Below are 14,176 nucleotides of genomic sequence, written 5' to 3'. Positions count from 1 at the left end.
TGGATAAATAACACAAAACATCAGCAGAGCAGAGATGAACTGTGAGATAATGCCCATACTATTAAGCTGAACCTTGCTTATTCAAACCTCAGACTTCTGGAACAATATATAGATATATAATATGGTGTTCTTTCTTTTGTTGACAGATAATTTTAGTGCATGTGTAAATTTCTGAATCATATTTGGAACAGGGTTTTAAAATAAGCTTGAATTTTAACACATTTAATCATCAACACGTTACTCTTCAGGGGTTTGAATAAACAACAAATATCTTTTGGTGCAAGAAAAAATACAAAACATAAAGACAACTAATAATGACGAGGCAAGGAAAGTCAACGAGGAGCAGCGCTGCAGAACAATTTGGCAAAGATAGAAAAAAGATACCAGTGAGCATAAAGTAGAGAAACAGGAAATATGGAAAACAAAAAAGTGAAGCTATGCGGGAAGAGAATTGATACAAACAGATAGACAAAGACACAGGCCCACTGAGAAATCTAGCTCGTGGCTTGCTACTCGACTTATAGGTCACTCTCTCAGATGGTTGAGGGTAATTAGACCAGCCTGTAGAGGAGTATAATCAAAGAGGGAAGAAGACACCAGGGTAAGAAGAGAACACATTGAAATACCCAACTCTATTCAAAAAAACACCACAGACAAGTGTCTGATATTCTCTAGCGAAGAGCTATCCGAGCAACTGGATGTGTGAACTGTTGTGTGTTGTTGGTGGTCACCTTGTCCGGGTGGAGCTTGTGTGCCAGTGCCATCTCCATGGAGTCCAGCGTAAATGTTATCAGAGGACAAGGAGCCCTTGAGGGAACAGGGCTGAGTCTGCACAGGCTCTGAGGTTGAGCTGGGAAGGTGGCTGGTGCATGACCGTGCCCTGCCGTGAGTGGGGAAAGACTTTTTGGCTGGAGACCCATTTAAACTCACTGCAGGCTCACTTGTACCTGTAGCTGCGAAGACAAATACAAGTGGATGGACACAAACACAAACAAACATTAGAATAACATATTCTTTACTCTTGCTGTAGATATTCAACTTATATACTGGAGATTCTGAACTGGTACTCACTGGATCTGCTGGAGTCACTAGTTTTGGTTGTGACATTTCTAAATTGTTGAACCAGAGGGCTGAGAAGCTTTCCAGGCTTCAGCCTGTGCTTGCTGGACCTCTTTCTACGGCCTGCAGGTGGTGCAATGTGTGAGAGACCCAAAGCAGGGGGAGGGGCTTTGCCGAGTCGGCGATACAGCAGCTCTACTTCTCCCCGCTGATGCGCCTGCAGCTCAGAGATCTCCCTCAAATGTCTGAGGGGATGGAGGAAGGAATATATTGGTCACTTATGAGGTCACTGATAAAATATTTTCATGTAAAGACCTTGCTAAGACAAAAAGTAAACCACACGCAATGCTTACTTCTCCCTGAGTCTCTGTAGTTCTTTCTTCATGTCTGAGTCCTCCATCTCTGAATCATTATCGCTGCTGGCATAGGCCGAGCCGTGCACGCCTCCATGCCTACTTGGAGAGTCAGAGCTCTGTACACTGCTGCTACGTCCTGAACGACGGAGGAAGGCCACTGCCCTCTTCATGAGGTCACTTCCTCTACGCTCAGAGCGAGTATGTTGAGACGGGGTGGCAGGAGCCAGCTTTGCTGGGCTGCTCTCAGCCCCAGAGTCAGAGGAGAGGAAACGAGCATGGACTGTGATGTCCACAGGGACGGAGTTTGAGGTGAGGGCACGAGGCAGGGAGCCCCGCTTGGCTGTGGAAGGGGGCGTGTCCAGGTAGAAATCAGGTGGGGCAGAGTAGCGGCTGCAACGTGTCCGCTGTGTAATTTCATCTTCAGTGCTTATCACAGAGAAACGGCCAATTGTGGTGGAAGCAGCCATGGCCTCCATCTGAATGTTGTCCCCACTGTAACCTGCAGGGTGCGCTGGTGAGGCAGCACTGCTCCAGCTCCTTTGCTTCACATCACGTCTGTTGGCCACTTCAGGAGGAACAGAGATTATCTGCCAAAAAGCAAAGAATAGGTAATAACAAATACTGTTGAACACATCTGAAAAACAACTATACTTTGCCCTTAAATGTGAAGAAAACCTCCTTCTTGTACCTTAAATCGGCCTCTTGTTCCAGAGCAGGAAGCAGAGTGAGGAACATGTCTTCTTGACAGGGAAGCTGCAGGAACATTGCCACAACATTGAACACAGTGACACTGCAGTAATGAACTAACAGTCACACATACATTTGATAAGAAGTTAATGATGTCAGTCTTGTTAACCTGATTAGAGTGTGCTGCACTTACCGCACACAGCTGAGTCACTGAGGGTGCTCAAACTATCCATTCTTTCTGGAATTTGAGGCTAAAGGAGGTGACAGGATGAGAGACGAACAAAACAGAGAAATGATAAGACTTTAATGCAAACCATTAATAATTCTTTATATTAATGTTAATATTTCCTGTATATACTGTCTCACTACATACTTCTCAGCTTGTGTCACAGTAGTAGCACAGTTTTTTCCTCAAAGGCCTTATGCAAATGAAACGTATTCCCATATGTATGACTGGCATGTAGTTAGTAAACTATTTGGAATGTATTCAGGAATATATCAACATCATATAACAAAATCTTTGAATATATTGTACTGTAAAATTCAGACATATATCTCAACATAAGGAAAAACAATTTATAGCAAGATATTGCAAAATATGTGTATATATGTGTATATATGTGATGTTCCTTGATACATGCAAGTAGATAACTCTAATATATTGCATTATATTGTCATCAGTGCCAAATTGATAGACAGATCTTTTAATACATATGCTAACACTAGACAACAAGTAAATATAAATTATTGTAAATACTGTAAAAGGTTTCTTTACATCAGTAACATGTATAAATATAATAACACTAAATAATTGTTCTACATCTGTTGGTCAAACTTTTTAATTAAATATATCACAACAGTAATTTATATTGTTCAAAAAGTTACTGATTGGGTTTATTGTTTATTGTACTTACCAGCTGTTCTCCTGTCCTATAGCGTACGTCCCCCATAGGCCCTGGGGTCGTGTTTCCTGACCCTCCTGTGGCGCTGTCAGGACCAGGAGGAGACTGGATGTACTCGGTGCCAGAGCCCGGTGTCTCTGCAGCACTGCCTGATGGATACATGGGAGCATATTCCTGGTACAGCAAGTTCCTCAGTTTCTCATCCAGTGTTTTTATGGTGCTGTCCACAAAGCCCCCGCGGCTCAGCCGTCCTTCACCGTCTGACTCACCAGGCCCTGGACCATGCTGGGAGGGCGCTGGGCTCTGGGGTAGTGAGGACACTTTGGCCCCTCCAACACTGGAAAAAGGCTGGTGGAGCACCACAGGCTGCTGTGGGCGTTCGCTCCGTGCTGTAGAGGCATAGGAGACGGACAGAGGCTCTTTGGCTGAACCTGCCTCCTGAAGTGGAAGAGGAGTGAGAGGAGACCCACCCTGTGAACAGGTCACATCCAGAGAAAGGGGCATGACCAGAGGGCAGCAGGGCACTTCCTCTGCCGCAGAAACAGGACATGTCATGTCTGCCATCTGCTGGGCAGCATGAGTGGGGGAGATGGAGCCCAAAGGAGATCCCTGTGACTCATCCATTTGGAAAGAGGTATGTGGGGATGATGGAGGCAAAGTTTGAGCTCTGGCTGGCTGGGCCTGATGCACACTGGGCTGTAATGAGCTGCCGACAGGCTCCACAGACTGAAGGGTTGGGGGAGCAGACACAGGTGGAGACAGAGTGGCCAAGAGTGTAAGAGGGTCTGTGTTGGACATTATTGGAGGACTACAGAATCCATACACGTCATAGGTGAAGCCTCCACTTCCACCCGACATTGTAGAGGATGACCCGTCTTCTGCAGGAGAAAAAATTGAGATGAGATTATAAAAGACAATAATCAACTTTTAAGATTAATCTTTCCTAAAGTCAGTCACAAGGTTTACTGTAGGGTGTTTTTCCTTCAGCTGTCACAAGGTAGTGCTATTGTTCCAGGAAGCGGTCAGATTTTGTGCTGAAATTGCTCAGCGGAAACAAAGTCACCTCTGGATACAGATGGCCTTGCAGTGCCACTGTCAGCAGGCTGGGTGGTGGTTGAACTCCCAGGTGACTGCGTAGTTGTACCATCAGACGGGGTCTCCTGGCTGGATGTTGGAGTCTCTTCTACAGGGCAGATTATGAACCATCTCTTTCCTGTATGAAGAACTGCAAAGATTTCAAACAATTGAAACACATGTTTTTCCAAGTGAATATTACTAACATTTACTCTATAAAGCTTAGATTTATGAAAAGTTTTACCATTCTGCTGATAGACAGGCTGAGGTGCTCCAGGCTGTGGACTCTATAGAAAGATAGACAGATGTGAGCAAAGTCAATATGCTACTTGTTTTGCTACTCTGCATTTATTTTTCTATGTCCATGGCTATGAGTATGGCCATAAATACACACGGGTGACAAATTAAAGGAAAAACTGGTACAGGTCTGAATGCTTGACCCCTATAGTGAGGGGATCTGTTGGCTCTCTTATGCTTTGGGGGGCATTTTGCTGGCATGGTTTGGGTCCACTTGTCCCCGTAGAGGGAAGAGTCACTGCAAATCAATACAAAGTTTCTCTGAGTCATCACCTTTATCCTATGATGAAACATTTTTATCCTGATGGGAGTGGTCTCTTCCAGAATGACAATGCCCCATTTCATAGGACACGAGGGGTCACTGAATGGTTTGATGAGTATGAAAATGATGTGAATCAGATGCTATGGCCTTCACAGTCACCAGATCTCAACCCAACTGAGCACCTATGGGAGATTTTGGACTGACGTGTTAGACAGCGCTCTCCACCACCATCATCAAAACACCAAATGAGGGAATATCTTTTTGAAAATTGGTGTTCATCCCTCCAGTAGAGTTCAGAGACTTGTAGAATCAATGCCAAGGTGCTTTGACACTGTTCTGGTGGCACACAGTGGCCTGACACCTTACTAAGACACTTGATGTTGGTCTTTCCTCATCTTTATATGTCTATATCTATGTACAAGCATTTGTTATGTATCTGTAAATCACTGCTTACCTCTCCTACTTGCCCTTCAGAAGCCTGGCCTTGCTGAGGACTACAACTCAAAGTGGACATCCTCTCACCCTCAACGTCTTCATTCAGCATGTCTTCAGCTTTATCCACAATGTCCTTTAGCTGGTCAATGAAGATCTCTTTCTCTAACAGTAGGATGAAGCCATTTTCTACCTGTAGCCATACAGTTTTAAGGATGTTAAACAATACCACAAGAGCAAAATATCTTTTGTAAGCACAAATATAACCAATACATAAGGTCCAAGGTTAAACCAACCATGTAAGTGGCGATTTCCTCTGGAGCATCTCCATCCAGATCGAATTTGAATGTCACCATTTTGTGGTTGTGAGTCTCCAGCTGACATTCAACCATTTTATCACCTGTGTTGCAAACCTGTGGGGGCAGGGGTCACAACTTAGAAACAAAAAGATTTTAAGGAAGTGTAACTTTGTCACAAATAATGATAACTCACATTGAGCATGCTCAGTTTGGGTTTGCTAGTCCTTTCTTGCCGAGAGCGTGTGCGGGCAGACTTGCGATGGTGTTTCCTGGGTTTTCCATCCCCTTTCCCCCCACTAGCCAAGCTGTCATAGCCATCACTTGTTTCCTTACCAGACGCCACATCAGAGTTAAGACTAAAGAGAGAAGTTAAAAATGTTATTGTAGTGACCTGCTTGTAGTTTGATGAGGGGTTTCATTATTCACAGTTACAAAGAGAACAGAATCTTAAAAGCGCTAAAAGGCAGTATAAAAATAGACACACACCTGTCATAGGCATAGCTGGGTAATGAAACTGGTTTCTCCTGATGCACATCCTGAAGACAGAAAAATAGGCAGGTAGAAAAGAGTTCGGAATTCTTGGAAAAGTTCACTGGAGGGCCATATAACTCTGGGATTAATGTTAATGTGTGCTTAGTTTTTGATATTAAAGGCAATTTTAGTAAACAATAGGCAGGTGTAAAGAGGGGGTGATGGCATAAATTTGATGTTACTGTAATTTGACAGACGCCTGTAGTTTGCAGTAACTGATATTGTTAAGACCTCAGGGATGCAGAGAAAATTTACAATCAGCAAAGTTTTCAAGAACATGCATATACAATACAGTTCAATATTACATGATGACAAATGTTCACACTTTGTCTTTATCCCTACCTCTACACAGGACTCTTTCTGTAGGGTGCTAGATGCAGATGTCGTCTCTAGGTTTTGCTGAGTCGTGGCCAGGCTGGCACACTCGGGCATTGAGACTGCTGTCTGGATGCCAGCAGGCTGCAGAACCGGAGCTGGGGCTGAAGCTGCGACAGGAGCTGATGCAAGAGCAGGGCCTGCAACTTGAGCTTGGGCTGGCAGCTTGACAGAGATTGGGGCAGAGACCAACCCTGGGACTGAGAGTTGGGGTTTGCCAATGACTGAAGAAGCATCTGAGTTTGTAGATGAGACTTTTGGTGGTTCAAAAGCGGAACCTGATGCTGAGACTGGTGCTTGGACTGGGGCTGATGTAGGGACTGTAGTTTGAGGCATTGCTGCAGCTTGAGCTGACACCAGGCCTGGTGTTTGCTTTTGTGCTGGGACTAAAGCTGGAGTTTGTACAGGGGCTTGAGTTTCAACTTGCGCTGTAGCTGAGACCGAGACTGGGGCTGAGGCTAGAACTGTATGAGCTACAGTTCCAGGTGCAGTAGTTTCTGCATTCACTCCACTTCCCCAGAGAGGAATCTGAACAGCAGGTAAGACAGGGTGAACTGCAGCCAAAAGCTTAACGTCTCCCAGATTCCCCTGTGGAGCAATCGTCTGTACCTGAAAAAAATAGCACATTTAATTCATTAGTTAATACAAACATTGTTCACCTCTAAATCTCCCAATGCATGCCCTGCATTCATTGCATCAAAGGTTTAGACACAATGCCACCTTAGTATTTCCATTGACCCAACTATTACATTGAGAACTGAGTCAAATATTCACCTGGACAGGCTGCTCAGCCAGTTCCTGCTCAGGGTGGGGGGCAGGGTATGGGGTGGGTTGTACCTGGGAGAGAGGTAAGGGATGGGTGGAATGGAAGCTAACATGGTTTGGCTGAGAGATGGATGGGCCACCCTGCTGCTGGGGCACTGCAAAGGACATGGCCATGGCGAGAAGTGGAATAGGGGGTGCCACACTGGGCACGTGCTGAGGTGTGGACAGAGGGGTCTGAGGTGTGCCAAGAGTAGGTATAGATGGCAAGGCAGCATGAGGAATCAGAGGAAGGGTGGGATGGTGGGGTGAAGGTGAGTAGTAGGAGCTAGATATAGGAGGGATACTGCTACTGTAGGCAGATGGCAGAGGAGCTGGGGAGAAGGGAGGGGGCTTGTGGCCCCCTGTTTGAACAACGGGATGGGGTGGGGGAAACTGGGAAAGAAAGGGGAAAATGATATAAAATGAACAAAGACAACCAGTCGATAGAAATAACAGTCACACAGGCCCTTTATGTATTACTCAACCCTGTAACCTACATTAACGTCTGTAGGATGTTTATACCAAATTCTGTTTCTACGTTTGTTTAATCCTGTCTTTCCATCAAAACGCACCTGTGTGTTGATCTGCAGGGGCAGGTGTGGGGTAGGAGCACTGGAGACTGACTGTGGAAAACTGGTAGCTATGTCAGGAGGACTCAGGTGAGAAGAAGGCTGGTCAGCAGATAACAGCTAAGGAAGGAAATCAAACATTATTTTTTCACTTGCACTGTAATGTGAATACAAACTAATTTTGAATGAAACTGAGAATACATTCTGGTCTAAAAAGCTCCACTTGAATAAAAGTGAGCTGCAGGGCTGGTGAGTCAATCGTTCTGTGTGTTTCTACCTGCGGCAGGACACCAGCTGGTTGGAGATGGCACTAAAGGAACAAACACACACACACACACACACACACATACTGTATTTATACATGTACATATATATATATATATATATATATATATATGGTGAAGCATTCTACAAAAAGAGTGTTTTGGTATAGCTAGTGTCACCAAGTTACACATGAATTTCTTTTTGGTTGACTTTAGCATACTTTATAGGAGAACTCCACTGCTTTCACACATCAAAGTCAGATACCAGGTCTTGGGGAATACTACTGTATACGTGAACAAAGTTATATAAAGCCTTTTGTGGCTTCAGAGGGAGGTGCGCTCCTGCAAAGTCTGATCAATTGCATTGGTTGGGGCTGAAGACTACACGTTTGAAGATAAAAAGAAAACTGGGATTGTGGAGTTAGAAAGAAGTGAGGTTACCAGACCTCTGTAGCTCGCTCCTCATATCTGCTTGAGGCTACATTAACCGCTACAAGCATAACACCCCAAAAAAAGTTAAGTAAAACGAGTTGAGTTGCAATGTGGGTAATGTAGGCGCCAGCTTTTGACAAGAAAGATGATTAAGTGGAATAAAAAGGACAATATCTCTGGCTCTGCTGCATCAGTTTTGATCCTTTTTTTGTCCATCTTAAGTCTGACAATGTTAAAGGAATGCAATGCTAAATCAGTGGAGTAGTCTTTTAACAGTTGACATTAAATGCCCAGTAAAGAATTAGCAATTTTGGACATCAAACAAACATTAAGACCAATTAATATTTCCTATTTTAAAGTTGGTGCTCAGAGGACACAGAGCAGCCTGTAAGCATACAGCCAGCCACATTCCAAACATGCTTACAAGTCAAAGAAAACAAATCTGCTGTTTAGTTTAGATCCGCCTACAATCCAAACAGACATATAATTAAATGACTTTGTCAGGCAGCTCTGACTGGGCTGCAGTAGCTAACTTCATAAGTTTTCCAGCCTAATTCTGTCTTCCCTGTCTCATTAGAGCTTTTGCCAGGATCTGTCGCAGTTGGGTGCATGCAGTACCTGCTCCTGGCTGGGTTGGGCAGTAAGCTGTGTCTGCAGAGTGGTGGCTGCAGCTGGGAAGCTCTGTGCTGTCTGTCTACTCTGGTGCGCAGTAGAGGCTGGCGTAGCTGGAGCAGAAACTGTCTGTCAGAAACACATAAGAGAGACCACATTTACTGGACGCTGTTTTTAGACATACTGTAGTATGACTCATAATGTAACAGAAGCTTATGTTTGTATTTTTGCCACAAGAAATCAAGCCCAAGGTTAAAATGTTGAAAGCAGGGGTAGTCAGAGTGGAGAGGGATATTTTTTAGTGGTTGGCAAGGTTCCATAAGGGAAGCTGAAACGGAAATGGGAAGTTACAGTATTAATCTATTGTTAGCTACCCATTATTTTATTTCCATACACCAGGCTAGCACATTATTTTGTGCATTATTACCAGAAGTCACACCCTCATTGTGGATTAAGCAGGAGCAGAAGCTGGTTGTTGCATTTTGTATCATCATGGAAGGCCAGAGGAGAGAAGCAGCTGGCAGAATCATGAAAATACAGCAGGCTGCTGCTATGGCATTATTTAGCCTACATGAAGCCTCCTTCTCTAACCTACCAGTGGATCTGGTCTGCGTTTGCTGTCATGTAGTGACAACAGCAGCTTCCTGTCCAGATTTGGGCTTGAGACGAGTGGAACATCCAAGCTCTTGTCTACGTGCTCAACTACTGAAAACTCGTGGTTGTGCATGGGACAGACAGCTCCCTTCTCTGAGAGGGAGGGGGAACTTGTTCTGCGGCTGACGATGTGACGGAGACAGTGGTTAAGAAGGGTGAGATCTCCACCTTCATACAAAGAAGACCTTGCCTTATGAGGAGATGTGGGTGAGTCTGGCTTAGAGACTGGAGTAAAGTGGGCGGATGTGGAGAAAGAGCGTATACGTGTGTGTCCCAAAGATCCGCCTCCCTTTGTCCTGTCCCTCAGGAGGAGAGACATACAAGCCTTGCAGTGGCGGTGGGGCCTTGGTCTGCGTGGCACGCTCAGACACAGCTCTGAGGGACGTTGTAAATTTGGGGGAAAGAGAGGTGAACTGAAATGACTTGCTGAGTCATGATGAGAGTGTTGATGTTGGGACAATAGAGGAGATGGTATTGAAGGATACTGAGCAGAGTCAAAGGATGGGTAGTCTGGGGCGTGCATTGAGCTCTCTGTGCTATTTGTTGAAGTCAGATCCTGTGAGGTAAACAGACAGGGGCTTGGATTCATTATCTTAGGGAGGGAGTGAGTCCTACACCGTAACATCTGAATGAGGGAGGCACTTCCACGCCTAAAACACACAGTGCTCTCAGTGATGAGCAGGTTGTCTTGGCCTACAAAGGGATCACTGTAGTGACGCTGATCAGATATCATTCCCCAAAAAAAGAAAATAAACATTTTGTTATTTCAGAAAACACAGAAAACTGAACATTTAAAGAAATAAGACAGAAGTTGTTAGAGAAATAAATGTATGTACTCACTGTTTGAGACTGATAAGACCCTTGGTGCAGTTGTGCTGCAGGTTGTTGATAGGTCCCAGGATGCAGCTGACCTGTGATTTGCTGCGTGGGTGCTTGTGTGTAGTTGTCATGTGAGGCCTGTGCTGCGGCTTGTTGGTAGGGCCCCTGGTGCTGCTGAGCCTCTGGAGGACTGTAGATCATCTGAGCTGTGGAAATGGGCTCTGGAAGGGACTGGTAGGCGCCGTTTTGCTGATTGTTTAGATTGTCTAATTGCATGGTGGAGGTCAATCCACTGTCGGCTGTAATGACAGAGTGTATAAAACATTAGAATTCAACCCAATGCTCTCTGCAGGAAGGACATAAAGTGAGGAAGGACAGGAGGCAAAGAAGGAGAGGGTGGAGTAGTGTCTCATCAAAATTCAAAAGCTGGGTAATGATGCCTCATTGCTGACTAAAAGTGTTATCCACACACTGTAGTCTCCTTTTCTTTGTCTCTCTCTTACAAATAACAATTTAACTATTTTATGTCATAAGCGTAATTTTCTGTTATAAGCTCGTGGGTTCTGACAAAGGTAGGATTTAATGCTTAGGTTGTGTGACATACGATATGTTCATGTGTGCTTCTAATTGCAGGTCCTCACATGTGGTAGACATGGTGGTGGGCACGGTACAGATCAGGCTCTGCTGCTCCACTTCCTGGTCTTCATAATCTGTCGTTGTTAATGTGGTTCCCTGTGGTACGCCAGTACCAGGCACCTGCAGAAGGTTCTGCTGCGTCTTCTTCACAGCTGCCTCGCCATTTCCTGACGAGACAGTTCGCTCCCTCCTCCATTTGATGAGAGCCACACGGTCCCGGATTGACTTTCCAACTATTTTCACATCACAATCTAGGAAAAAACCTGACTCCACCTACAGGACACAGGAGAGATGCTCGCTGCAGCTCAGAATGTCAAAGTTATAATTCAACACATTCTGCAATAAATCAATAAATCTATGTTACATTCTCCCCAAAGAACTGCCTTTTCCTAGACCCATAAGTTTGCATTGAAGAGCAAAGCTCAATTGATTATTTGCTCTAGTTTCAATCAATACAGTACAAGCCCATCATCGCAGACATGACCACTGACCATCACATGTAATTAAAAGAGTGGGAGGTAGTGTCCCAAGTGGAAGAGGGCTAAATTATTGCAAGGCACATAGTGGATCAGAGAGAGATAATCCACAACTAGGTGTCCGGATATAATAAAATAACGGATGATGGGGCCACCTCATCATGTATTATCATGCTTCAACCATGGCCACTAATCACAGGCAAAAGAAGAAGTTGTGTTCAAATCACCATCCACTGAATCTGTTTTATCAATGAGAATTAACTGCACAAAGCTGAACTGCTGTTGCTATGGTTACCTGCAGCTTTATAATCCTTGTGTACTGATTTAAAAATATGTTTGACATGTCGATAGATTTCAACACCTGCCAGCCAATCAGAATTAAGCATTTTCCATGGTCATGGCTCAGGCAGCATAAAGCTGGTGGAGTGCAGGCTGACCAGTACAATGAAAGCCACAGTCAAACAAGAGCAGAGTCATCCAAACCAGTAAAGGGGGATCATTTCATTGGAAAACCTGATAAGCCTGGTTTCGGACCTCTGAATAGCTACCCACTCTGAATAATAATACTAATAAAGTTAACACAAAATGGCCTATTACAGTAATATTCTCCAAATTCAACCATTCTTCCAGTAACTGAATATTTGTTTACCATTTCTTGGGCGACAACCTCTGGGACCTCGTTGACCAAGTCAAAGGTAAATTCAATAGCACCAGTGTCTTTGTACTTCCCCTTCAGTTTTTTAGGATCCTCGACCCACAGCTTTAGTGCGATGGACACTTTTTTCCCATCATCTTCTTCATTTAGCTCCACCCTCACACCTGTATCCTCTGCAAAGAAGGCATGATTCAGGAGGTCCTTGATGGAGTACCTGCAGGAAATTCACAAAACATCAGCTACTGACCCGCACAAAGGTCACGAAGCCAGTAAAACCTAATGATGCACAACACGCAGACACCGTGTCACAGACAAATACTGGTGTTAACGTCATACTGCAGGAACAGACACAATGTTAATCTCTACCTACATCCCACACGCACCATCAGACCAAAAACACTGTCTACGAGCCTGGCCTACTTACCTTTCCTCCCATCTGTGACAGATACACTCCCCAATTATTTCCTTAATTTCCGGGTCACTTACTTTACCGTAGCTGGCAGGTTTCACCCCCTGGCAAAAAAAGCAAAACAAGACAGCAATTACACGTCACACCAAGTCACACACAGAAGTACTGTCTGCAGTGTCAAAAGACATTAATGACAGACTCTCCAGAACATCAGAGCTATGCAGAGTTAGTGCTACACAGAAGGAATGTTGCAGTGCTGGAACTTGATTACAATTATAATTGTTATCATTTATAAGCTAAAAAAGATAAACATTTATTGGTTAAAGTGAGACTATGTAACTTTTGACAAAGGAAAGACATTCTTCTTCTGACAAATGAAAACTTGAATTCACAGAAAATAATGTACCATTGCTCAATTCAGCCTTACTTGCCCTGGTATGACCAGTAGCTCATGGTGGCTAATGTTAGCTAACGTTAGCAAACTTAAGGTGAATATATTTTGTATAGTGCATACTTCTGAGTCAGTTTACTGACTTTATTACGGTTCTCCATCTATGCTACTGTGTAGCATTTAGCATCACTTTGTAGCCACAGTGGTTGCAGTTCAACAAAATGTACACAGTCTCACTTTTAAGTACCAGAAAAGGTGATTATTTGGTTTAGTTCATTACTACAAACTGAATACTGGTTGTGTTTTGGCTGCTGGTCACACAAAGGAAGAGATTTTTACTTTTACTTTGGCTAAATGTGGTGGGCCGGTATCATCAGTTTTAACTTTTAACAGATAGCATAACATATAATAATATATTTAATCACAAAAATATGTGATAAATTGATAGTAATAATCATTAATTCCAATATTGGTAGTCTTGTCTCCCAGTCCCACACGCTAATAGTTACTGATTTACTAAAAACAGTTAACCTTTCCTTTTAAAAGGCAGTTACATTTTTTATAGTCACAAGAAATAAGAGTTAAGAAGAAGAAGAATGTGTGAAGAAATGTGTGGTAGGAAATCCTGAGAGCTCATAAATGTTTTTAACACCATCTGTACCAGAAACAGCAAAGTTTAACAGCTCTGAACGTGAACTCACACTCGTGACTTTGCGGTAGATCTGAGCAGCATTTTGACACTCAGAGTAGGGGTACTCTGAAGTAGCCATCTCCAGCATACACATCCCAAAGGCGTAGACGTCCACACCCTCATCATAGTGCTCCTCATACATCTCTGGGGCCATGAACTCTGGAGTGCCTGCAGAATTAATTCAAGACAGGGTGATAAATTATAAACTCATGCAGCAGTTATCAGTGTTTCATCCAGTTTCAATAGGATCAATACCAGTGTCAAAGACTGAAATCCAACACGGCTGCTAATTCACGAATCAAGGGTGGATAAGTTGAATTTTATAAATAACTTGCATGACTGACAAGAGGGAATAAGTTGTAAAGTAAAAATCAACTTTAACATAATAAAATGAGGCTACTTTTTGACAAAATTTCAGATATTTGATTATTCCTTGCAGTTAAGCGAACATTATGCTGATTTTTAATGAGATACCAAAATTGTGCACCTGG

General features: G+C 43.7%; 1 protein-coding gene across 5 annotated transcripts in view; it reads right to left on the bottom strand.

Annotated features, from left to right (window-relative positions):
- wnk2 (WNK lysine deficient protein kinase 2) overlaps positions 1-14,176 on the bottom strand; it is a 28,905-nt gene that overhangs the window by 4,331 nt on the left and 10,398 nt on the right. For 2 of the 5 annotated variants that reach the window (XM_042407281.1, XM_042407277.1), the window contains 23 exons: positions 13,696-13,853; positions 12,619-12,707; positions 12,189-12,408; positions 11,069-11,336; positions 10,449-10,726; positions 9,550-10,326; positions 8,961-9,083; positions 7,925-7,957; positions 7,651-7,767; positions 7,049-7,471; positions 6,242-6,883; positions 5,855-5,904; positions 5,562-5,724; positions 5,366-5,482; positions 5,092-5,262; positions 4,323-4,365; positions 4,068-4,229; positions 3,017-3,882; positions 2,296-2,353; positions 2,104-2,168; positions 1,413-2,002; positions 1,072-1,304; positions 732-953 (listed from right to left, as the gene is read on the bottom strand). In XM_042407281.1, coding sequence (XP_042263215.1) covers positions 732-953; positions 1,072-1,304; positions 1,413-2,002; positions 2,104-2,168; positions 2,296-2,353; positions 3,017-3,882; positions 4,068-4,229; positions 4,323-4,365; positions 5,092-5,262; positions 5,366-5,482; positions 5,562-5,724; positions 5,855-5,904; positions 6,242-6,883; positions 7,049-7,471; positions 7,651-7,767; positions 7,925-7,957; positions 8,961-9,083; positions 9,550-10,326; positions 10,449-10,726; positions 11,069-11,336; positions 12,189-12,408; positions 12,619-12,707; positions 13,696-13,853 — 5,868 coding nt within the window. The remainder of the gene's footprint in view (positions 1-731; positions 954-1,071; positions 1,305-1,412; positions 2,003-2,103; positions 2,169-2,295; positions 2,354-3,016; positions 3,883-4,067; positions 4,230-4,322; positions 4,366-5,091; positions 5,263-5,365; positions 5,483-5,561; positions 5,725-5,854; positions 5,905-6,241; positions 6,884-7,048; positions 7,472-7,650; positions 7,768-7,924; positions 7,958-8,960; positions 9,084-9,549; positions 10,327-10,448; positions 10,727-11,068; positions 11,337-12,188; positions 12,409-12,618; positions 12,708-13,695; positions 13,854-14,176) is intronic. The other 3 variants (XM_042407279.1, XM_042407280.1, XM_042407282.1) reach the window with 3 other exon arrangements.

Source organism: Thunnus maccoyii, chromosome 3, assembly GCF_910596095.1.
Source record: "Thunnus maccoyii chromosome 3, fThuMac1.1, whole genome shotgun sequence".
In the NCBI taxonomy this organism is placed as follows: domain Eukaryota; kingdom Metazoa; phylum Chordata; class Actinopteri; order Scombriformes; family Scombridae; genus Thunnus; species Thunnus maccoyii.
This window is presented reverse-complemented; position numbering and strand designations above follow the sequence as displayed.